Source organism: Scardinius erythrophthalmus (assembly GCF_964197995.2).
Source record: "Scardinius erythrophthalmus genome assembly, chromosome: 13".
Lineage (NCBI taxonomy): Eukaryota > Metazoa > Chordata > Actinopteri > Cypriniformes > Leuciscidae > Scardinius > Scardinius erythrophthalmus.
In genome coordinates, this window is record NC_138233.1 from 2098811 (window position 1) to 2122290 (window position 23480).

At 42.9% G+C, this 23480-nt stretch overlaps 2 protein-coding genes and 1 long non-coding RNA gene across 3 annotated transcripts; 2 read left to right on the plus strand and 1 right to left on the minus strand.

Annotated features, from left to right (window-relative positions):
- The first annotated feature begins 1082 nt into the window (after positions 1-1082).
- On the plus strand, positions 1083-4362 carry LOC308701151 (uncharacterized protein). The gene is made up of 2 exons (XM_081383274.1): positions 1083-1398; positions 2030-4362. The coding sequence occupies exons 1-2, from the start codon at positions 1164-1166 to the stop codon at positions 3244-3246; spliced, it is 1452 nt and encodes a 483-aa protein (XP_081239400.1). The 5' UTR covers positions 1083-1163; the 3' UTR covers positions 3247-4362.
- Positions 2347-6234, minus strand: LOC308701152. Its single transcript, XR_014031404.1, has 3 exons — positions 5926-6234; positions 4959-5817; positions 2347-3007 (listed from the first exon to the last, which is right to left on the minus strand). It is a non-coding gene; the product is annotated as an uncharacterized lncRNA (long non-coding RNA).
- Positions 6235-15296: 9062 nt separating this feature from the next.
- On the plus strand, positions 15297-16936 carry LOC308700535 (E3 SUMO-protein ligase ZBED1-like). The gene is made up of 2 exons (XM_081382164.1): positions 15297-16059; positions 16226-16936. Exons 1-2 carry the CDS (start codon positions 15378-15380, stop codon positions 16603-16605), a joined length of 1062 nt encoding a protein of 353 aa, XP_081238290.1. The 5' UTR covers positions 15297-15377; the 3' UTR covers positions 16606-16936.
- The last annotated feature ends 6544 nt before the right edge of the window (positions 16937-23480 follow it).

Below are 23480 nucleotides of genomic sequence, written 5' to 3' on the forward strand. Positions count from 1 at the left end.
AATACACATCAAAACAATGACTTTAATAGATAAAACATAAAATAGTGAATATTAGTTGATATTATTTTAAATTTTAAATTATCAAGTAAATATTTTAATCTAATATACAGCGAAACACTGCCTTACATAGATAAAACATAAAATAGTGAATAATAGTTCATATTATTTGAAATGTTAAATTATCAAGTATAAGCACTTTAATAGTGAATATAAGTTCATATTATTTGAAATGTTAAATTATCAAGTATGAGTATTTTAATCTAATACACAACAAAACACTGACTAACTTAGATAAACATAAAATTGTGAATAATAGTTCCTTATTATTTGACATGTTAAATTATCAAGTATTTTAATCTAATACACAACAAAACACTGACTTAAATAGATGAAACATAAATAGTGAATAAAGTTCATATTCTTTTAAATGTTAAATTATCAAGTATGAGTTTTTTTTTAATCTAATACACAACAAAACACTGACTTACATAGATAAAACATAAATAGTGTATAATAGTTTGTTTTGTTTGAAATAAGATGTTAAATTATCAAGTATTTTAAAGGTAGTTTTAAACATGTGTTGAAGTGAACTTGCCATAGGTGAAATTAGGAGGTCTTTTTATCTCTGGTTAAAATCATAGATCCTTGAATTTAGAATCCTTGAGCAGTAGAGATGTTTGCTCTCGTTTGCTAAATTGAGAATGAAGATTGTTTCCATCATGGCAGGGGCACAGGCCCTCCCCTTCCTCTCTGTGTAGTTGCATCCAATGTATGTCTGAAGTAGTTGTTTTTATTATTATTAAAACCACTTTAATTGTTGTTAGCACATCCTCACCCAAGCACATGGTCTACACCTCACCACAATGGTACCCTCCAAAAACACGCACATATCAGAAACTCTTTTAAATATAAACATTAAAGAACATTAAACATTAACAAGTCATCAATTTTTTATCATGATGATAAAAAAACACATAAAATAAAGTTTAACACCCCTATCCAGTCCTGCAAAGCATGATGGGGAGGGGGGAAATCCTGTTCCTAGTTTTCTATAGACGGTTTCATCGGACGCACGCGCGTTGCCAGGGTTACGCGTTGGCCCGAAGTTAACTTCCGGTCTGTGTTTGTTTATCGGTAATAATAGACATTCTCTGGTAATAATTATGGCGCCGACTACGAACGCAATTAAAATGAAGGTGATGAGTAGACTGAAGTTGGGCTCAGGTTGTTGTGCTGTGGGATGCAACCTGACCTCTGGAACAAATACATTATCGAAAATAAAAATGTTTCGGTTTCCTAAAAACGAAGGGAGACGGCGAGCTTGGATCACCGCTGTGCGAAGAGAGGCTTGGCAACCAGGCAAGAATTCAAGGATCTGTAGCACTCACTTCGTTACAGGTAAGAAACTCATGATAAGCAACAGATAATAGCTAGCTGACCAGTAACAAGCCTGCAATGGTTATGTGTTTAACTAAATTGATTACTACACACGTAGCTGTAACATTGTATACATTAATTTTACACAGTAACGTTAGCTCAATGTTAGTTGATACGCTTTAGCTATGATTTAAACTAGTGTTATGATACCTGATATCCATCAAGCATAAAAGCCACAATGTTTTTCCATCAATGCTATACAAATAACCTACATTATTTAACTAACAGTCACCTTTGGCTTGTTCTCTGGGGACATAACAAATACAATAATGCATAGCTCTTCTGATGAAGCTTTAAATTAAGTATTATATGGACTTTTACTACATTTTCACTGACGAATTTACTACATTATCACTGATATGTTTTATCTGTAAAGCTGGTTTAAAACAGTGTGCATTGTGAAATAAATTTGACTTTGATCTAATTTCAATGTACTAGTAGGCTACTAATATTTTTTTTAATCAATACGTTTTAGTCAATATCATAGAAATGCACATGAAACCAGAAAAGTTATGGATTATGCAAAGCATGTATGTATTATGCTAGCAAGGTGCAATACTGTCAACACAAACTGTGTCTGTCTTTATTTTAGGTGCGCCATCAGTGGACCCATGCCATCCAGATCATGTTCCATCAATTTTCGCTCATAAAAACACCATTGATGGTTCACAGAAGTTGGAGCGATACCAGAGGAGACAGAGGAGACCATCTGTGGTTGAGTCTATGGATTCACCTTCCTTAGAGGTCACCCATGCTGACCCTGAAGAAGGATGCACTGCTGTGGGTACAGATCTGTCAATGGCAGACATTGACCAGCTACAAAATGAAAACACTGAATTAAAAAGAAAAATGGCTTTACTGGAGAAGAAACTGGAATCTCAAGAAAAACGACTACAAGATCATATGTTTGGCAGTCCGTCTGATTTTATTTTAAATGATGACAAGCACACTCATTTTTACACTGGTCTACCATCTGCTTCTGTGTTTTTCACCCTCCTCACTTACCTGACAACAACATGGAACGCATCATCAACCATACTTACCCTTCCCGAGCAGTTTCTTGTGGTCCTGATGAAGCTTCGTCTAGGCTTAACTCATCAAGACCTCGCTTTTCGCTTCAGAGTGAGTTGTGGAACTGTCTCAAACATCTTTCATGAATGGCTCGATGTGATGGCTAAAGAGTTACAATGCCTTGTCCGGTGGCCATCCAGGAAAGACATCAGAAGAAATCTCCCCACCCTCTTCAAGACTACAGGTTTCCAACAAGTTAGATGTATAATAGACTGTACTGAAGTGTTCATTGAGAGGCCAACTAGTTTGCAAACACGGGCAGTCACATACTCCCACTACAAATCACATAATACTGTGAAGTTCCTTGTTGGTATTAGTCCAACAGGAGCTTTTACATTTTTATCAAAAGTCTGGGGTGGCCGTGCTAGTGACAAGGTTATAACAAAAAATTCAGGGTTAATTGACCTTCTTGAACAAGGAGACCATGTAATGGCTGATCGAGGCTTCAATTTTCCCGAATATTTTGCCACCAAATGTGTTCGTCTTCATGTACCAGCATCTACAAAGGGAAGAAAACAATTGACAGGATTAGAGGTGACACACTCTAGAAAAATGTCCCGAGTGAGAATCCACGTGGAAAGGGCCATAGGAAAACTGAAGTCATTCAGAATTCTGCGGAACACCCTGCCAGTCAGTATGGTCAAACGGAGAAATGATAACAGTCTTTGCACAATAGATAAAATATTAATTGTTTGTGCAGCACTTTCAAATCTGGGGAAACCACTTGTACCAAAATAAAGCAGGACTTAACCACAACTTAAAGGGATAGTTCACCTAAAGACCCTCATGTCGTTCCAAACCTGCAAGACCTTTGTTCATCTTCGGAACACAAATTAAGCTATTTTTAATTACTTAGGCTGTCAATGGAGGAACAGAAAGCTCTCGGATTTCATCAAAAATATCTTCATTTGTGTTCTGAAGATGAACGAAGGTCTTACAGGTTTGGAACGAAATGAGGTAGAGAAATGAATGACAGAATTTTCATTTTTGGATGAACAAACCCTTTAATTTGATACTTTTACCTACAGGATTACATTTTTTTATTATTAAATATATTAAAATACCAAACACATGCATTGCATTATCATATTTGTAGTGTTGAACTTGTATCACAATGTTTCAAATGGATTGTAACTATAAAATGAAATGATATATTCACTACCAACTATTGATTAACTGACTTATTGATTAACTGATTTATTGACTGATGAATAAAGTACTATAGACTACAATTTCCGTTTTTAATGTATTTATGTATTTGATGTAAAAAGTGAAAAAGGGCAGGAACAACCTATGCTTTAAGGAAAAAAAAACCCTCTTTTTCTTGTAAAAACTGATTTCAAATCAGCACTATTGAGCTGCTTTTGAGACAATTTTCATGTAGCTGTCACTCAACTGCAGTCTTCCCTCTACAAATTCATCCACAACTTTTGGCAGCATGTGTTTGAAGTAAAAGCTACGTAGCCTTTGCATATATGTGGAGACAAAAGCATTGTCATGAGGCACATCAAGTTCCAGGTGCTGTGCTGGGGTCCAAATAACCAGACAGGATGTTTTCAGCCCGAGACAGTGCATCCCTAACTGTATCTGCCTGTAGTAACCTCTGGGGCCTTTAGGGTTCACAACGTACTGCCCACCCTCCACTCTGATGTCTTGGTTTGTGCCAGTGAGTGCATCATTAAGGGATGAGCAAGCACTGAGTGTGATAGGGCATTTTACCTCTAGCAGCTTGTCATCAATGATACCATCAGGGCTTGCTGCAAGCCATGGGTCTCCTGCACACACCACCAACCCTTTGTCCACCACTATGCAGCCCCTCTCCCTAATCTGATCCTTAGCAAGACCCTCGCTTTCCTTCCCATACCTTGTGGCCACATTCCCCTGGAACTTTGGGTAGAGGTGTTCAGTGAGAAACTTAGCTGGGTCAGTTGTCTCACGCTGAGGCACCTTGCTGGCTGTGCTTGCTGTTATGCGTAGCTTGCGCGCATCATGCCAGAGTGGTTCTATGCTCTGTTTTCTAGTGTTTCTCTCTAGTTCCACCACTTGATCTGGGTTCAGTTTAATGAAGGCATCATAAAATGCTGTGCACTTTGGACAGCTCAGAGCACTATCATGCTCACTGTGGGGCTGAGCTAAGCTGCTGAACACGTTGAGTTCCTCTCCCTGAGCATCCTGTTCTCCCTGACTGCTGGTGAAATCCTGACTACCTGACTCGGAGGCTGTGTCTGTCTCACTGCTGTCACACATGACGGAAAAGAGAGCACAGCCTGGCACAACTTCCTAAAATAAATGGTGAAAAGATCTTACCTACACTGCCATATATATATATATATATATATATATATATATATATATATATATATATATATATATATATATATATATATATAGTACTGAATCTTTTACATTAGACTAGCTGATTTGTTAGAGATATATGAACTATAACTTACTTTCAGGGCTTTAAAAAGCTTTTTTGGTGACCCATCTGGATTTAGTGGGGGAAGGCAGAGGGGAGCTTGTAGCTTGATCTTCTTGCCAGGTTTCAAGAAATCACACTGAGCTACTGGTTGTGGATCAGCCTGAAAGGATATTTGAAATGTACATTATACATAAATATACAGTACAGGTCAAAAGTTTGGACACATTACTATTTTTAATGTTTTTGAAAGAAGTTTCTTCTGCTCATCAAGCCTGCATTTATTTGATCAAAAGTACAGAAAAAAAATGTAATATTGTGATAAAGTATTACAATTTAAAATAATTGGTTTTCAATTTATTATACTTTAAATGATCATTTATTTCTCTGATGCAAAGCTGAATTTTCAGGATCATTACTCCAGTCAATCACATGATCCTTTAGAAATCATTCTTATATGATGAATCATTATCAAAGTTGGAAACAGTTCTGCTGCTTAATATTTTTTCATAACCTGTAATACTTTTTTTTCTGTATTTTTTATCAAATAAGTGCAGGCTTGACGAGCAGAAGAAACTTCTTTCAAAAACATTAAAAATAGTAATGTGTCCAAACTTTTGGCCTGTACTGTACATGATAATACAAATAATTAAGGAAAATTGTTGTACAAAATACCACCAATTGTACACTGATATTTGAAATAGGATAACAGGAATTAGTATACTAGGATATGGTTATTAAATATAATAATTGTTAAAATGCTCCCCTTTTTAGTCACCCGTGACCAAACACTTGGTTTTGAAGTGACAGATGGGCCACTCTGGAGTCCATCCTGAACACACTGCTCCGCAGCAACCAAAATTGTACCCACATGGCTACACACCTCTCCATTGCTGTATAGATACAGATAGACTTTTTATCAACGGGATAAATGCAAGTATTGAAAAAGTGTACCTAAATGCTATTGTAAAATGTAATGTTAGCTAGCCAGCCATACTTACCCTGCCATGCAGTTGCAATGCCCACTCTGGATTTCGCCGGACTTCTTCGCAATGATCCAGGCGGAGTAGCTCTTTGAAAGCGTCTGACCCGCCTCGATTTCCCCGTAAACGACACAGGTATTTCCATCCGCGTGTGTTAGAATTTTTTTTACTTTTCCGGAATGAAAATAGTTATAGGCATCCAAGCTGCGATATGCCTTGAACGCCTCCCTGGTGTACACACATTCCTTCTCGACTAAGTATTCAAAAATATTTACCTGACTGACCTCCGGTAAATCAGACAGGTCTGTAGAAAATAATGTTTGCCTCAAAATTTTGTTGAACGGATCTGGTAGTGTAACGTTGTCACATTTAAGTTTGGCCAAGTAACGGCTCTTTTCTTCTATTGGTAGTCCCAAATAATACTGGCTAGACATACTTGCTAATGTAATTTGCTTGTTACTTTCTACAGATGAACTCTGTTGTTATTGATTCTACCGGAAGTTAAGTTTGGGCCACAAAAGCGCGCATGCGCAGTAACGTTTGTTTATGTTGTTGCCGTTGAAACCGTCTATATTGCTATTTTAACACAACTAAACTCATTTATGTAATCTCAACTCAAATGGATTAAGTAAAACCGTTGAAAAGAATCGTGTTGAATTAACTCCATTTACTTAAGTAAATTGAGCTAGCAATAAATGTTATTTCTGGTCTACTTAACTGAAACATGTTCTTTCACCATGAAAATATTGAGTTAAGCCAAACGCAACTGTTTCAAGTCAGTTTAACGCAATGCATTGTGTTTGAATGAGAAAGCTAATACAACGGTGTTAAATGAAAATTATTTTTAAATGAACTGTTTAGTTTATTAAAAAAAAAATTGAGCGAAAACAAAAACTTCTCTCTGGTGACATGCAGGACTCGTTGTTTATGCAGGACCTAGTTATTTATGGCTTACTGATGACGACCCCGAACACAACAAGCTGAAGCATTTCACCAATATCCACATGAGCAGGCTTAAGACGGTCTATAGCCACCCGCTCCGGTCTGCCCCCCATATCCACAACAAAGTTCTTAGACCCTCCCACCAGGACACGGAAGGGCCCATCGTAGGGGGGCTGCAACGGAGTACGATGGCCATCGTGGCGGATGAAGACATACTTGGCTGACAGTAAATCCTTGGGCACATAGGACTGGGGGAGGCCATGGTGAGACGTTGTAATGGGAACAAAAGCGTCGGCAATGTCCCGAGACACAGCGCGATGGGAGGCAACTGACCACGGGGCCGTGGCATCTGGAAGAAACTCCCCCGGGACGCGCAAAGGCTGGCCATACACCAGCTCGGCTGACGAGGCTTGAAGATCTTCCTTGGGGGCGGAGCGAACGCCAAGCATAACCCATGGGAGGCGGTCAGCCCAGTCGCTGCCCGTAAGGCTGGCCCTGAGTGCGGCTTTCATGTCCCGATGGAACCGCTCGCAAAGTCTGTTGCTCTGTGGGTTATAGGCTGTGGTACGGTGGACCTTCACCCCCAGGACCTCAGCGACCGCAGTCCAAAGCTCCGATGTGAACTGCGGACCTCTGTCCGAGGAAAGGTCGGACGGTGTGTCGAAACGGGCCACCCAAGCCATAATGAACGCCCGGGCCACTTCAGCTGATGTAGTGGAGGACAGGGGAACTACTTCTGGCCACCTGGTGGTCCTATCCACCATGGTGAGGAGGTAGGTGTAACCACAGGAGGGGGGAAGTGGGCCCACCAGGTCCACATTCACATGATCAAAACGCCTCTCTGGCACTTTAAAGGGTGCCAAAGGGGCCTTGGTACGACGAGTCACCTTTGCGCGCTGGCACGCCACACAGGCAGCAGCCCAGGTCCTGACGTCCCTCCGCAGGCCCGGCCAGACAAACTTGGCCCCCACCAGCCTGGTAGATGCCTTCACCCCCGGGTGGGAAAGGCCGTGGATGGCGTCAAAAACCTTATGCCTCCAGCCAGCGGGAACCATAGGGCGTGGTTGGCCAGTGGAGACGTCGCAGAGGAGTGTAGTGTTGGCCGTATCAAAATCTACATCTTCCATGAGCAAAGCAGTGGGGGCCGTCCTGTAGGCTTGCACCTCAGAGTCCGTGGTCTGATCCTCAGCCATAGCTGCATAATCGAGGCCCAAGTGGACGGAACCAGTGACCGCCCGGGAGAGGCAGTCGGCGACGCGAGACGGCGGCGAGAAGTCCTGTATGTGTGGCACTGGGTACTGGTCAGGGGTGGTGGCATTGTTTAGGCGACGGAAATCACTGCAGGGACGCCAACCTCCATCAGCCTTGGTCACCATGTGCAGGGGGGAAGCCCACGGGCTGTTGGAGCGGCGAACAATGCCGAGGTGCTCCATGGTAGTGAACTCCTCCCTGGCGATCGCCAGCTTGGCAGAGTCGAGGCGCCGAGCTCGTGCATAGACTGGGGGGCCAAACGTGGTGATGTAGTGCTCCACGCCATGCTTAGCCACCGCCGATGAAAATGTGGGCGTGGTGATGTCAGGGAACTCAGCAAGCAGGCGTTGATACAGGTCTCCGGTGGCAAGCGTGTTCGACAGACAAAGCACCCCCATCCCTCCCAGCGTGCAGGGGTACGAAGCAAAAGAGAGGTCGTCAATCAGGCAGCAGTTTGTAACATCCACCAACAGTCTATAAGCGCAGAGGAAATCCGCCCCCAGGAGCGGCGTAGACACGGCGGCCATGACGAAATCCCAGCCGAAACGCCGCCCGCCAAAACCTACTTCCACATACCTTGTGCCATAGGTACGAATGGGCGTGCCGTTGGCGGCGTCCATCGGGGGACCCTGCCCGCCAGCTATGGTGTCCACAGGCTTCGCCGGCAGGATGCTGCGCTGAGCCCCAGAATCGACCAGCAGCTGCCGGCCGGACAAGGAGTCAGTGATGAATAACAGCTTGCAGTCACGGCCAGCGCCCATAGCTGCTAATGAGCCCTGGCTTTTCCCTGGGATCCAAAACTGCAAGGCTGGCGACACTGCTTGGCCTTGGCCCCAAACCTGGAATGGTAATAACACCACCCTTCCTCACGCTATCGGCGGGCCGTCACAGCAGCTGCGGTGTCCAGGTCGTCCTCTGTTTGTGGAAGCAGGGCAGACATGCGCTGGGGGGGGGCAGCAGCGCATGGACAAACTGCTGCCGGTTGGCAAGGAAAATCCTGTCTGCCTCCACAGCCAATGCCCGGTAATCTCTGGAGGAAGGGAGGGGGGAACTGGCTAGTGCGGTGCGTACGGGTGCTGGAAGCTGCCTCAGAAAAATGTGGGTGAAGAGGAACGCAGGATCCGCCGCGCCCAGCACAGCCAGCATCTTTTCCATTAACTCGGACGGCTTGCTGTCGCCAAGGCCGTTTAGGGACAGCAGGCGGTCTGCCTTTTCCAGCTCCGACAGTTCAAAGAGGTTCAACAGGAACGTTTTGGGCGCGTCGTACTTGCCGTTGGCCGGCGGAGCCTCTAACTGCGCCATAGCCCTGGCTGTCGTCGAGGCATCTAAGGCCGCTACCACGTGGAAATACTTTGTAACGTCCTGTGTTATTCCTCTCAGCTGGAACTGGGCCTCGATGTGTTGAAACCACGGCCGTGGATTGTGCTGCCAAAAGTCCGGTAACTTGATAGTGGCCGCGTAGATAGCGCCGACATTAGCCGCGCCGCGGCAGCCGCATTTTCACCACCGTCATTGTGTGACATAATTCAGCCGTATCAAACTCGCGTAGGGGTCACCAATGTGAAGTGCAATAAGTGAGGAGACAAGAGACGGAGATGCGTCAAGTCAGCTTTACTCTCCACTTCAATATTAAACAAAACACAGCAAGTGAGGTCAAAACAGTCCGCTCTCTCCGCCACCATCATACTGTACAACCTCAAAGGTAGGTAATGAATACACGTACTGATATGAACATATGCTTACGGAACCTGAATAATAAAGTTAGTTAGCGCTGTCTAAGCCATCATTCATTAATTATTTATCATCATTAATTTATTGGAATGTATCTAAAGACATAGGGGTTTATCCAGCATTATTATTAGCCACCGCATTTAACGTTAGCTGCAGTTGGCAGCAATGTGCTAACCGAGGTCAGAATTATGTACGTTGAAAACTTTATTGACTCCAATACCTAGATAAAAACAGAAATCAACTATGGAGTATGGGTTATTGTTCCATAAAAGTCATACATCAATATTTTTTCCGTGGTCGGATAATTTCATATGTCTATCATTAATGGCCCGCGGTAAATCGCACTCCCACCATACTACAAATCCCACAATGCACTGCAACAGCTGACACACAGGTCTGGCGGCTCAAGGGCAGAAATGTATAGTCATTTAAACGCAAAATAAACTATATCGATATTAACGATATCTCGTGCTGTATCGCGTGTGAAAATATGAAACACACATGAAGTGTTGTCTGACACTACTGATAATACTGAAGTAGGCCAAATTACAAACATTTGCAATACTTAAATAATGCAGTGCCTTTGTCACTTTGGTTTTTATTAAATGTTGATTGTTTTATATTCTAGTTTTAAGATGCCAAGAGGGTCAACAATAACAACCTGTGTGAGTTGCAAAGCAGCTATTGGTGTGGCCACCAAGACCTGCAAAAATTGCCAATCAGTACAGCCAAGAAAGCAAAGACTGGCAAAAAAAACTCCAGAAATTTGAGGCCAGAAAGGAGACGTGGTTGAAAAACAAAAACAAAAACCAAACCACCTCTCATGTTATTGATGAGAGGCATCTGTCTTGGTATGTGTTTAAACAGAACAATTCAAAATGAAAGAAAACAGACTGCTCTCTGCTTAATCCGTATGAAATGTGCATTTCTCTCTGGCGCGTTCACTACTGCAAAGATCGCGAGTCAGCGTCGTTTTTCATCTTTGCAGTCGACACAGAAAACACTTGTTTATTAATAAACAATTAAAATATCTCCTTGCTATATTTGACATATTCATAATCATTACTGGCTGTCTAAGTGGTGTCCACTTAATAATATAGAATTCATAGACAATTGGAAAAGTTTTTGGGGCAGACCTGACCTGTTGAAAAGAGATGGTATTCATCCCTCCTGGGATGGTGCTGCTCTTCTCTCTAGTAATATGGCTCATAGTCTTAGAGCTCAAACATGACAATCTGGGGCTCAGGTCAGGAAGCAGACACACTGGCTAAACCGACCGTCTGCTAGCGGCCTCGCGTCACCAAGGTCAGATAAATCCCATCACATAGAGCCTCTTTCACCTAGCTATCATCATATAGAGACTGTGTCTGTTCCCCGAATTAGGACATACAAAAAACTCCTAAACCCATTCAAGGGTAAACATTTAATTGATGTTCAACAAATAAAAAACAGACATAATACGAATGAACAAATGATAAAGCTTGGGTTGCTGAATATTCGATCCCTTACTTCAAAAGCACTCATTGTTAATGATATGATTACTAACTATAATCTAGATGTGCTGTGTTTGACAGAAACCTGGCTAAAACCAGACAATTAATGATGTTTTATTAACAAAGTTCGGGAGGAGCACGTTCAAATAATCAAGCAATCAATCAATCAACTCATCAAACAATTACCATGTCTACCCTATCAGCATGAGAGGAAGCATATATATATTCACTCTGTCAACTCATCTAACTTCCTTGACAGTTTTCAGCATCCCTCCACCACCCCGACTCCTCACTCTTGGCTTGTTCTTTCACAGCCAGGAATACGGGGGGAGTACTCTGGGTTCGGGCCAAATACCGAGCCCGGAGCCCTCTCCTCGGACAGCACGCCAAATATGCATTTATTCTATCTGACTTATTTGTAAGTGTGAACTCGTGAATATTACTTTAAATGAGTCCACCCCGCAAGATTACTGTTATAAACATGAACCTCGTCTGAAGGGCAAAGGGGGAGGAGTTGCTGTAATTTATAGTAATATTTTCAGAATTTCTGCAAAGACTTGTTTTAAATATAATTCTTTTGAAGTGTTGTTGCTAAATGTAACACTATCTAGTGTAAATGATAAATCGCGTTTGAGATTTGTGCTGGCTACAGTATACAAGCCACCAGGGCACCATACAGACTTTATCAAAGAATTTGCTGATTTTCTATCAGAGTTAGTACTTGCTGCAGATAAAGTCATAATTGTTGGTGATTTTAATATACATGTGGATAACAAAAAAGACGCATTGGCGCTGGCATTTAAAGACATTCTGAACTCTATTGGAGTTAGACAACACGTGTCAGGACCTACTCATCGTCGTAATCATACTCTAGATCTAATATTATCACACGGAATAGATGTTGATGCCGTTGAAATTCTGCAGCAGAGCGATGACATCTCAGATCATTATCTAGTCTCGTGTAATTTGCATTTAGCCAAGGCTGCAAAGCCGACTCCGTGTTTCAAATATGTTCGACCTATCACTTCTGCTACTAAAGATTGCTTTATTAATAATCTTCCTGATCAGTTTCATCATCTCAGCATCTCAGATAGCTTAGAAGAACTAGATATTACAACAGAAACGTTTAACTCTCTCTTTTCCAGCACTTTAGACACAGTTGCTCCGTTGCGCTTAAAGAAGATTAAAGAAAATAGTCCAACGCCGTGGTACAACGAGCACACTCGGGCCCTTAAGAGAGCAGCCAGAAAAATGGAGCGCAACTGGAAGAAAACAAAACTAGAGGTATTTCGCATTTCATGGAAGGAGAGCTCTATTGCTTACAGAGAGGCTTTAAAAGCTGCTAGATCTGCTTATTTTTCAACCCTATTAGAAGAAAATAAAAATAATCCTAGGTGTTTATTTGAAACAGTGGCTAAACTAACAAAAAATAAATCTTCAACCCCAGAAGTTTCCAAGCAACACAGCAGTAATGACTTTATGAACTTCTTTACTAACAAGATTGATAATATCAGGGAGAAAATTATAACTATGCAACCGTCTACTACAGTATCGCATCAGGCAGTGCATTGTAGTCTCCCTGAGGAAAAATTTGATTCATTCGTTGCTATAGGAGAGGAAGAATTTACTAAACTCGTCAAATCATCTAAATCAACAACATGTATGTTAGACCCTATACCAACTAAGCTACTGAAAGAGATGCTTCCAGAGGTCATAGATCCTCTTCTTAATATCATTAATTCATCTTTATCATTAGGATATGTACCGAAAACCTTTAAGCTGGCTATGATTAAACCTCTTGTTAAAAAACCGCAACTTGATCCTACAGAATTAGTCAATTACAGGCCGATCTCGAATCTACCTTTTCTGTCAAAGATATTAGAAAAGGCAGTATCCTCACAACTGTGTTCCTTTCTAGAAAGAAATGATATCTGGAGGATTTCCAGTCAGGATTTAGACCGTACCATAGTACCGAGACGGCTCTCATTAGAGTCACAAATGATTTGCTCTTATCATCCGATCGTGGTTGTGTCTCTCTATTAGTGTTACTCGATCTTAGTGCTGCATTTGACACCATCGACCACAACGTTCTTTAAAATAGACTTGAAAACTATGTTGGGATTAGTGGAATTGCACTAGCATGGTTTAAATCACACTTATCTGACCGTTATCAGTTTGTAGCAGTAAATGATGAGATGTCTCATCGATCACAAGTTCAGTATGGCGTACCACAAGGCTCAGTACTAGGACCGCTGCTGTTCACTCTGTACATGCTACCATTAGGAGATATCATTAGGAAACATGGCATTAGCTTTCACTGTTATGCCGACGATACTCAGCTCTATATTTCTTCAAAACCAGACGAAACTTACCAATTCACAAAATTAACGGAATGCATAGCTGATATAAAAAATTGGATGACTAGTAATTTCCTACTACGAAATTCTGAAAAAACAGAGATTCTAATTATTGGACAAAAAACTTCCTCACGTAATAACCTAGAATACTGTCTAACACTCGATGGCTGCTCTGTTAAGTCTTCGTCGTCGGTTAGGAACCTGGGTGTGCTCTTTGATACCAATCTTTCATTTGAAAGTCACGTGTCTAGTATCTGTAAAACTGCATTTTTCCCTCTTAAAAATATATCTAAATTACGTCATATGCTCTCATTGACAAATGCGGAACAATTAGTTCATGCGTTCATGACCTCAAGGCTAGATTACTGTAATGCTCTGCTGGGTGGTTGCCCTGCACGCTTAATAAACAAACTACAGCTGGTCCAAAATGCAGCAGCTCGAGTTCTTACTAGGGGTGTAACGATACATCGATATGGATCGATGCATCGATTAAACGTCTAACGATACGATGCATCGATGCCAGACGCAAAATATCGATATGAGGTACCTTTATTTTGACAGTCTCCACGTCCTCACGTAACATCCGTTTACGCATTTCCGCCAAAGCGCGCGTTTTGTTTTTCTCACCATACTGCCTGCGCGGCTGCGCCTGCCAGTTGTGTGTGTCAGATTGCGAATTAAATACAGCAACAAAGCGGCTGTAGCAGCGAAAAGACCATGGAAAAGACAGACGCTGAACATTTTGACACTGTTGTCCGGCGCAAATCGTGGGTTTGGAAACATTTTGTATTTTCCAAAAAAGATGGTCAGGTAAATAAAACCCATGTTATGTGTACACGTTGCCAGTACGAGCTAAAATATTCGGGAAACACCACAAACTTGTCAGCGCATCTGAAAAGAAAACATGGAATCGAGGAGAGTAATTTGGCTGACGAAAAACAGCCTCTGTCACCCCCCATGAAGAACTTCTTCGCCCCGACATTAGCCCACAACTCCAAAAGAGCAACTAGCATTATGTCCGCGATCGCTTTTTTTATATGCAAGGATATGAGGCCAAACAGTGTCGTTGAAAACGAAGGCTTTCGTCACCTACTACATACTCTGGAGCCGAAATATAGCATTCCATCAAGACAGCACTTCAGTGAAAGCTGCATTCCGAAGCTGTACAGACACGTGAAAGATAATATACAGCATGCACTAACTGATGCTGAACGAGTCGCAATCACAACAGATGGATGGACCTCCTGTACAACCGAAGGTTATGTAACTTTGACCTGTCATTATATTGACACTGACTGGCAAATGAAGAATTATGTTCTGCAGACACGTGTTTTAAATGACTCACACACCGGGGTAAATCTTGGTAAAGTCTTGAGAGAAGCTTGTGAAGAGTGGAATATACTTGACAAAAATCCTGCACTGGTCACCGATAATGCCAGCAATATGGCAATAGCTGGAGCAGAGGCAAATCTGTCACCTCACATTAAATGCTTTGCACATACCATTAACTTGGCAACACAGAAAGGCCTGAAATGTGCTGGTGCAACACGTCTTTTGGGAAGAGAGACGAATCGTGTCATTTTTTACCCGCAGCACGATTGGTACCACTGTTTTAAAAGAGAAGCAGAGGTTGCTCGGAATTCCAGAACACAAGCTTAAACAAGATGCGATCACTCGCTGGAACAGCTCCTTTGATATGCTGGAACGATTTTTGGAGCAACAAGCTGCAGTGTGTGCTTCACTGCTGGACAAAAAACTAAGGAAACTCTCAAATGACCTGCAGCATACCCTCAATGAAATTAACATCACTGTAGCTGAAGATATGGTTAAGCTACTCTCACCAGTGAAAACTGCCACCACCATAATGTGCGAGGAAGAGCAGCCAACTGTATCTGTCATTGCACCTCTTCAAGCTAAATTGTTGAAACATTTCACTGTTACGGCTGAAGACTCCAGTGTGATTACAGAGATGAAGCAGGCAATGGCAGAGGATCTAGAACGTCGATATATGGATGTGAGACAATTGCTATATAGAGCATCTGCCTTGGATCCCAGATTTAAAAAGCTGCCTTTTTTAAGTGAAGAGGAAAGAGATGCAACCTTCCAGTTTCTCATCCATGAGGCTGCAGAATTGATGATCCAGAAAGTAAGTATAAATATTTTAGTTTCAGCAATGTTTTATAAATTCATTAAAATGCACTGCCTCTCCATTTGCTATGTGTGTGAGAATGTGTGTCTGTGTTATAATCTACAGAATGACACAGTGTCACAGGTTGAGAATGCAATGGCTCACTCATCTGCTGACAAAACGTCTGATGATGATGGTGACGACGACCCTGAATTGATGACAGTGTTCCGGGCTGAACCCACTGAAGAAGGTATGTATGTACACAATGCAGTTAAACATTTGTCTATTCTTTTTTGCTGTTAACAGCCTGAAAATGTGATATGTGCTTTTATTTATCAAGTAACAGCTGTAAGAGGCACACATTATATTTTCTCTGACATAACTAAGCCATGCTTTTTTTGTTGTTGTAATTTTAGAACATGTTCCTCCTTTCAAGAAGTCAAAACCCTTTGAAGATCTCTTTGGTGACACATTCTGCACTGTGGACCCTAGCCAGACTGTCAAGACCCCTAAAGAGCTGGCCCATGCTGAAGTTGTTAAGTACAGAGACACTGCATCTTTGAACTTGGGAGGTAAGGTGTTGGAGTGGTGGAAAAGTCATCAAATTGAGTTTCCCCTCCTGGCAAACCTTGCCAAAACATACATGTGCGTTCCTGGTACCAGTGTACCATCTGAGCGCGTGTTTAGCACTGCAGGTGACATTGCCAATTCAGAACGCAGTGTCCTCTCTCCTGAACATGTTGATCAGTTGATTTTTTTAAAGAAAAATCTCTCAAAAGAGACCACTGCACTGTAGCACTTGTTTGATTCATAGATCTTATGTTGTGTGAAAGATCAAATGTCAGATAAGTTAAACTGTTTAACTGTTAAAAAGTTATTTTTGTCATTTTTTTATATTGTTTTATTTAATTTGTTTATTTAACTAGAGTACCTCAGTTATTTGCACTATTGCACATGTTGGCACAAAAGACTGGAAGGCTTTATTGACTGTTGCCATTATAAGCTTGATTGATTTTATCAATCCCCCATCCATTATTTATTTTTATTTTTGTTGTGTTGTTGTAAATGTCCCAATTTGGAAAGAGGGTGCAGTTTTCAAAGTGTTTAATTAAACATTCATGTTATACATCTTTTGGTTGCATTTGTGAGTTAATAAAAATGAAACTGGTTGTGTAACTTGTGTAAAGTGGCGCATAATATCTAAATATCGATTAATCGATCGATATAGGCTTGAATCGAATCGAATCGTAATCGTATCGAAGAATTTTTTGAAGTATCGAAAAAAATCGTATCGCTGGCTGAGAGAATCGATATCGAATCGTATCGTGATGAACTGTCCGATTTACACCCCTAGTTCTTACCAGAACCAGGAAGTATGACCATATTAGCCCGGGTGTGTCAAAACTGCACTGGCTCCCTATTAAACATCGCATAAATTTTAAAATATTGCTGATCACTTACAAAGCACTAAATGGTTTAGCTCCGCAGTACTTGAGCGAGCTCTTAACGCATTATAGTCCGTCACGTCTATTACGATCTCAAAATTCCGGCCAGTTGATAATACCTAGAATATCTAAATCGACTGCTGGCGGTAGATCCTTTTCCTATTTAGCACCAAAACTCTGGAACAGTCTTCCTAACATTGTCCGGGAAGCAGACACACTCTGTCAGTTCAAAGCCAGACTAAAGACACATCTCTTTGACCTAGCTTTCACATAATACATTATGGACTTCTATAGTTCAATGTTAGGCTGCATAGATTAGTTCAGCCGGAACCGGGAACACTTCCCATAAATCCAGATGTACTCGTTACATCATAAGAAGAATGGGGTCTACGTTAATATTAGTCTCTCTGCTTACACCGAAGTTTACCGCAGTCTGCCGGATCCAGGCCGGACTCCAGCTGTATCCAGATCAGATGGTGGATCTGCACGTGGACCCAACCATGACGCATCCCTGAAGTGCTGGCCTCATCGACACGACCAATCTGACTTCTGACCCGTAATGCTGCCTGGATCATAATCATACACTGTTCGCTCGTTGACCAGAGGAGAACTGGCCCCCGACTGAGCCTGGGTTCTCCCAAGGTTTTTTTTCTCCATTCTGTCACCTGATGGAGTTTTGGTTCCTTGCCGCTGTTGCCTTGGCTTTGGCTTGCTTAGTTGGGGACATTTAATATTCAACGATATTATTGATCTGCCTTATTAGGGTAGACAATGATGCAATTTTCTTCTAGAAACAAACTATGTTGTATTATTTTCATTTTTTCAATGTGAAGCTGCTTTGATACAATCTGTATTGTAAAAAGCGCTATATAAATAAAGTTGACTTGACTTGACTTGACTACTTTTGCTGTTCTTTGTGACAGCTTTTAGATGCTTTATTGGCATCTATTAGATGCTTTATTGATTTAAAATCAAAAATCGTGATACGAACCAAATCATAGGTTTGGTCTATCATTACAGCCCTAGTAATATGAGAAAGCAGGAGTTTATGGTTGTAAAAAAAACAATGGCTATCTGAACATCTTTGCCAAGCGCAATAAATGATCAATTATATTATAATCAATATATTATCGGGGAGGGTCATGCCTTTTTTCACAATCATTTTGGAGGGTCATAGAAAAATCTGTTGCTGGCGAAGGGAGGGTCATGTATTTTTTGACTACAGATCTCAAAACTCCTCCGGTGGCCCCTTAAATAAAACGAACAGTCCCATACTTTCGCTTACGGCAGGGAGTGCAGGTATGTGGAAATCTAAGCAATTCTTGCAGCTTGCAATTCTTAAGTTAAGCATTTTAACACTGACTGGTGCTCTTTTACAGATAAAGACACAGATAAAGTCAGTTATATTCACTTCACCAACATCATAGAGATAAAGCTGATGTGAAAAGTCGATTATTAAAAAAATGCATGTGTACTTCAAAGTCAGTTTTATTCTGAACATTTCTCACTAAGTCAAACAGTCATATTTCTTTTTCTCAAGCATGAATGAAATGGTGGTGAAATTTACTCAACATTTTCTCAGTAAAATTCTCTTTATAAAGTCTCTCACTGCAGAAATGTAAAGATACTTGAGGCTCCATTTGTCTTTGCTGTGAAAATGTTGCGCAAGTTTACATTTTTGGGATCAACTTGTTGGATCTTGTTCATTGAAGAAATGGAATGTATTTGTCCCTGTTCTCTACAACATGATGATGCTGCAAAAACAGTTCTCTACAGACCAACAAACTCACAAAGCAGTGGGACCAGCAGAGTAAAGACACGTTTCACATCTACACAATGATCGACAAGTGCAACAGGTACCGTATATAAAAAAAATAATTCAGATAAATGCTGTTAAAGAAATACTGTTAGTGTATGATAATCAGAGGTGTCAAAAGTATTCACATTCATTACTCAAGGAGAAGTATAGATACTAGGGTTTAAAAAGACTTCTGTAGAAGTTGAAGTATCAACTCAAGCTTTTTACTCAAGTAAAAGTATAAAAGTACTGGTTTAAAAACTACTTAAAGTATAAAAGTAAAAGTAATGTAAGGAAAAAAAATGCCATTAAGGACAAAAGCTTAGGGCGCGCCACAGGGGCCTATATAGTGCACTACCCCAGCTCCTCAAAAAAAACATTATTTGACTATAATTCTATTAAAATGTTGATGTTGAAAAATGTGGGATGATGCACTAGGCTACCTGTTTCAGCCGTATATATGCCCATAGAAAATACATTTTCTAAATAAATTGTCACGGTTCATGAATTCACTGACTCCTTCTCGCGCTGTGTTTGTGTTGTGTGTGTGTGTGTGTGTGGGCGTGGTCGCTGATCAGCCGCTGATTGTCATCAGCGCCAGCTGATTCTGATCAGCGATCTCTATTTAAGCTCATGGTCTTTCGTCTTGTGTTTGTCAGATCGTTGTGGGATTTTCCCTTGTGTAGTGAGTCTTCGTTTGGTGTTCCTGATTCCCGGTGTGGTGTTCCTGTCGAGTTCGTTCTGCCTGTCGTCTTCTGTGGATCCTGTTTCGTCTCTTCACTCTGCGGACTCGTTTGGTGTTCCTGTCATCGTCTTCAAGGATATCTTCTCACCTGTTTACACCACGGGATCCGGGTTGCCCATCTGCCATCCTGCGCTACCAGGGACCATCTACTGTGTGCTTTATATCTCTGACTACGTGTTCATTCAATAAACCTTATTCTTGCATTTGCATCTTCTGTCCTTATTTTACGTGACAGAACGATCTGACCCCATGGATGCAGCAAGAGACTCTGACCTGGCTGAATTCCTGTCCAGGAGCGCTACGAGGATGGACCAGCAGGAGGAGAACTTGAACCTGACTGGACGCGCGGTTCAAGCCTTGGTAGCGCAGGTGTCCGAGCTCACCCAGCGTATTCAAGATCTTACGCCTCCCACTGCGCCGCCCACACCGCCAACGCCACCCCCGCCGCCGCAGATTAACCATCCACCGGAGCCTAGATTACCTGCACCTGAGAGGTACAATGGTGAACCACAACTGTGTAGAGCATTTCTAACCAAGTGTTCCCTGTTTTTTGATCTGCAACCGCAGACTTTCGCTTCAGAGGAAGCCAAGGTGGCTCTGGTTCTCACTCTACTGTCTGGACGTGCATCACAGTGGGGGACGGCGGTGTGGGAAAATAAGGATCCATGCTGTTCCTCGTTCCAGTCACTCGCGGCTGAGATGAGGAGGGTGTTTGATCGAGCGGTGGCCGGAAGAGAAGCTGCACGTCAACTAGCTGATCTTCGCCAGGGAGACCTATCGGTTACCGACTACTCGATCGAGTTCCGCACCCTCGCCGCGGAGTGTAACTGGAACGAGGAGGCGCAGTGGGATAGATTCCTGCATGGGCTGGCTGACCGTATCCAGGGAGAAATTTACGCCCTGGATCTCCCTAAGGATCTTAATGGACTTATCGAGTTGGCCCTGCGGGTGGATGCTCGACTGCAGCGAGTGGAACAACATTCCCGCAGGACCTTGGTTCCAGAGGCCTTTCCAGCACTTCGAGCCAGTGGCAGCGATACGGTCAGTCCAACCTTCGATCACGAGCCCATGCAGGTGGGTAGAGCTCGGCTCTCCCGGGAGGAGAGAGAACGACGGAGATCCCGGGGCTTGTGCCTTTACTGCGGCGGAACTGGACATTTCATCAACACCTGCCCCGTAAAAGATCGAGCTCGGCAGTAAGCAGGAGGCTACTGTCGGGCGGGATCTCCACCAGCAAGACCTCCTCCACCCTCCTCCCGGTGAGACTGCAATGGGCAACCCGGTATTACAACGGTCATGCACTTCTGGATTCTGGGGCCGAGGGAAATTTCATGGACTTGTCATTAGCATGTAAGCTGCAGATTCCCATCATACCACTCACTAACCCGATTTCTGTCAATGCACTCAACGGACAAGAACTACCTGTCATTTCATTCACCACTGATTCATTGACACTCATAACCTCAGGCAACCACACTGAAGAACTGTCATTTCTACTCCTGGACTCTCCTCATGCTCCGGTGGTCCTCGGTCATCCCTGGCTCACCCAGCACAATCCCAGGGTTGACTGGGGCCACAATTCTGTATCTGCGTGGAGCACTAAGTGTTATGCGTCTTGTTTAATGTCTGCTTGTTCTTCGGTGTCTAGTTCTGTTTTGCAGGAGGAATCAGTGAATTTGTCTAACGTGCCCGCGGAGTACCTCGACCTGAAGGAAGTGTTCAGTAAGTCTCGGGCTGCTTCTCTTCCTCCGCATCGTCCCTATGACTGTGCTATAGATCTTATACCAGGTACGTCTCCGCCTAAGGGCAAGTTATACTCTCTTTCTGTTCCGGAGAGGGAGGCCATGGAGAAATACATTTCTGATTCTTTAGCCTCTGAATTCATTCGCCCTTCCTCTTCTCCGGCGGGGGCGGGGTTCTTCTTTGTTGGTAAGAAGGATGGATCTCTGCGACCGTGTATTGATTACCGAGGGTTGAACAACATCACGGTAAAGAATACTTATCCTTTGCCGTTGATGTCTTCAGCCTTCGAGCGGTTGCAGGGAGCCTCTGTCTTCACAAAGTTGGACTTACGCAATGCATATCATTTGGTTCGCATCAGGAAGGGGGATGAATGGAAAACTGCTTTTAACACCCCCAGGGGCCATTTTGAATATTTGGTCATGCCCTTCGGGCTGTCCAACTCCCCAGCAGTTTTCCAGGCACTCGTCAATGACGTGCTGAGAGATATGGTTGACCAGTTCATATATGTTTACCTGGATGACATATTGATTTTTTCATCTTCTCTCCAGGAACACGTTCAGCACGTCAGACGAGTGCTTCAGAGGTTGCTAGAGAATGGGCTTTTTGTCAAGGCGGAGAAATGCGCTTTTCATGCACAGTCTGTTCCTTTCTTAGGCTACATCATCTCATCTGAGGGAATACGCATGGACCCTGACAAGGTTAAGGCTGTGATGGATTGGCCAAGTCCAGATTCCCGTAAGGCCCTACAGAGGTTTCTGGGGTTTGCCCATTTCTATCGGCGTTTTATTCGCAATTTCAGCCAACTAGCCGCACCTCTGACTGCCTTGACCTCCCCCAGAATGACGTTCAGGTGGTCCGATACAGCCGAGGCTGTATTCGCTAACCTCAAGAGCCGCTTCAGTTCTGCTCCCATCCTGATTGCCCCTGATCCTTCACGTCAGTTCGTGGTGGAGGTCGACGCGTCAGAGGTGGGGGTAGGTGCAGTTCTATCCCAACGTTCTTCCTCAGATGACAAGATGCACCCTTGCGCGTTTTTGTCCCATCGTTTATCTCCTGCCGAACGTAACTATGACATTGGTAACAGAGAGTTGTTGGCAGTCAAGTTAGCACTGGAGGAGTGGCGCCATTGGTTAGAGGGTTCGGGGGTACCTTTTATCGTTTGGACCGATCATAAGAACCTGGAATATATTAGATCTGCCAAAAGACTCAACTCCAGGCAGGCTCGATGGGCACTTTTTTTCGGACGTTTTGACTTTGTTCTATCGTACCGCCCGGGTTCCAAGAACATCAAACCCGACTCTTTATCTCGTATTTTTGATCCATCCGAACGCCCGGTGACTCCCGAGTGTATTTTACCTGAGAAAGTAGTTATCTCCACACTCACATGGGAGGTCGAATCGAAGGTCAAGACGGCCTTAGAAGGGGTAATGCCTCCGCCCGGTTGCCCACCGAGTCGTTTATTTGTGCCAGAGGGGGTTCGGTCCGACGTTATTCGATGGGGTCACTGTTCCAGTGTAGCATGTCATCCAGGTGTTAATCGCACCAGCTTTTTGGTCAAGCAACGATTCTGGTGGCCATTAATGGCTCGTGACATTCGGAGTTTTGTTTTGGCTTGCTCGGTTTGTGCCACTGGTAAGACTTCCAATCGACCCCCAGAGGGATTACTCCAACCGCTGTCTGTCCCTTCGAGACCCTGGTCCCATATAGCGCTAGATTTTATAACCGCCCTCCCACCCTCCCAGGGTAAGACGGTCGTTTTGACCGTAGTGGACCGGTTCTCGAAGGCGGCTCATTTCATCCCCTTGCCCAAATTACCTTCAGCCAAGGAGACAGCGGTGGCTGTCATAGATCACGTCTTTCGGTTACATAGCCTCCCGACTGATGTGGTTTCTGACAGAGGGTCCCAATTTGTGTCCAAATTTTGGCAGGAATTTTGTAGA

Coding starts and splice junctions, on each gene's coding strand:
- LOC308700535 (XM_081382164.1), top strand. CDS start 15,378: ATGCTGGAACGATTTTTGGAGCAACAAGCTGCAGTGTGTGCTTCACTG. Junction 16,060..16,225: donor GGCTGAACCCACTGAAGAAG/GTATGTATGTAC, acceptor TTGTAATTTTAG/AACATGTTCCTCCTTTCAAG.
- LOC308701151 (XM_081383274.1), top strand. CDS start 1,164: ATGGCGCCGACTACGAACGCAATTAAAATGAAGGTGATGAGTAGACTG. Junction 1,399..2,029: donor TAGCACTCACTTCGTTACAG/GTAAGAAACTCA, acceptor TCTTTATTTTAG/GTGCGCCATCAGTGGACCCA.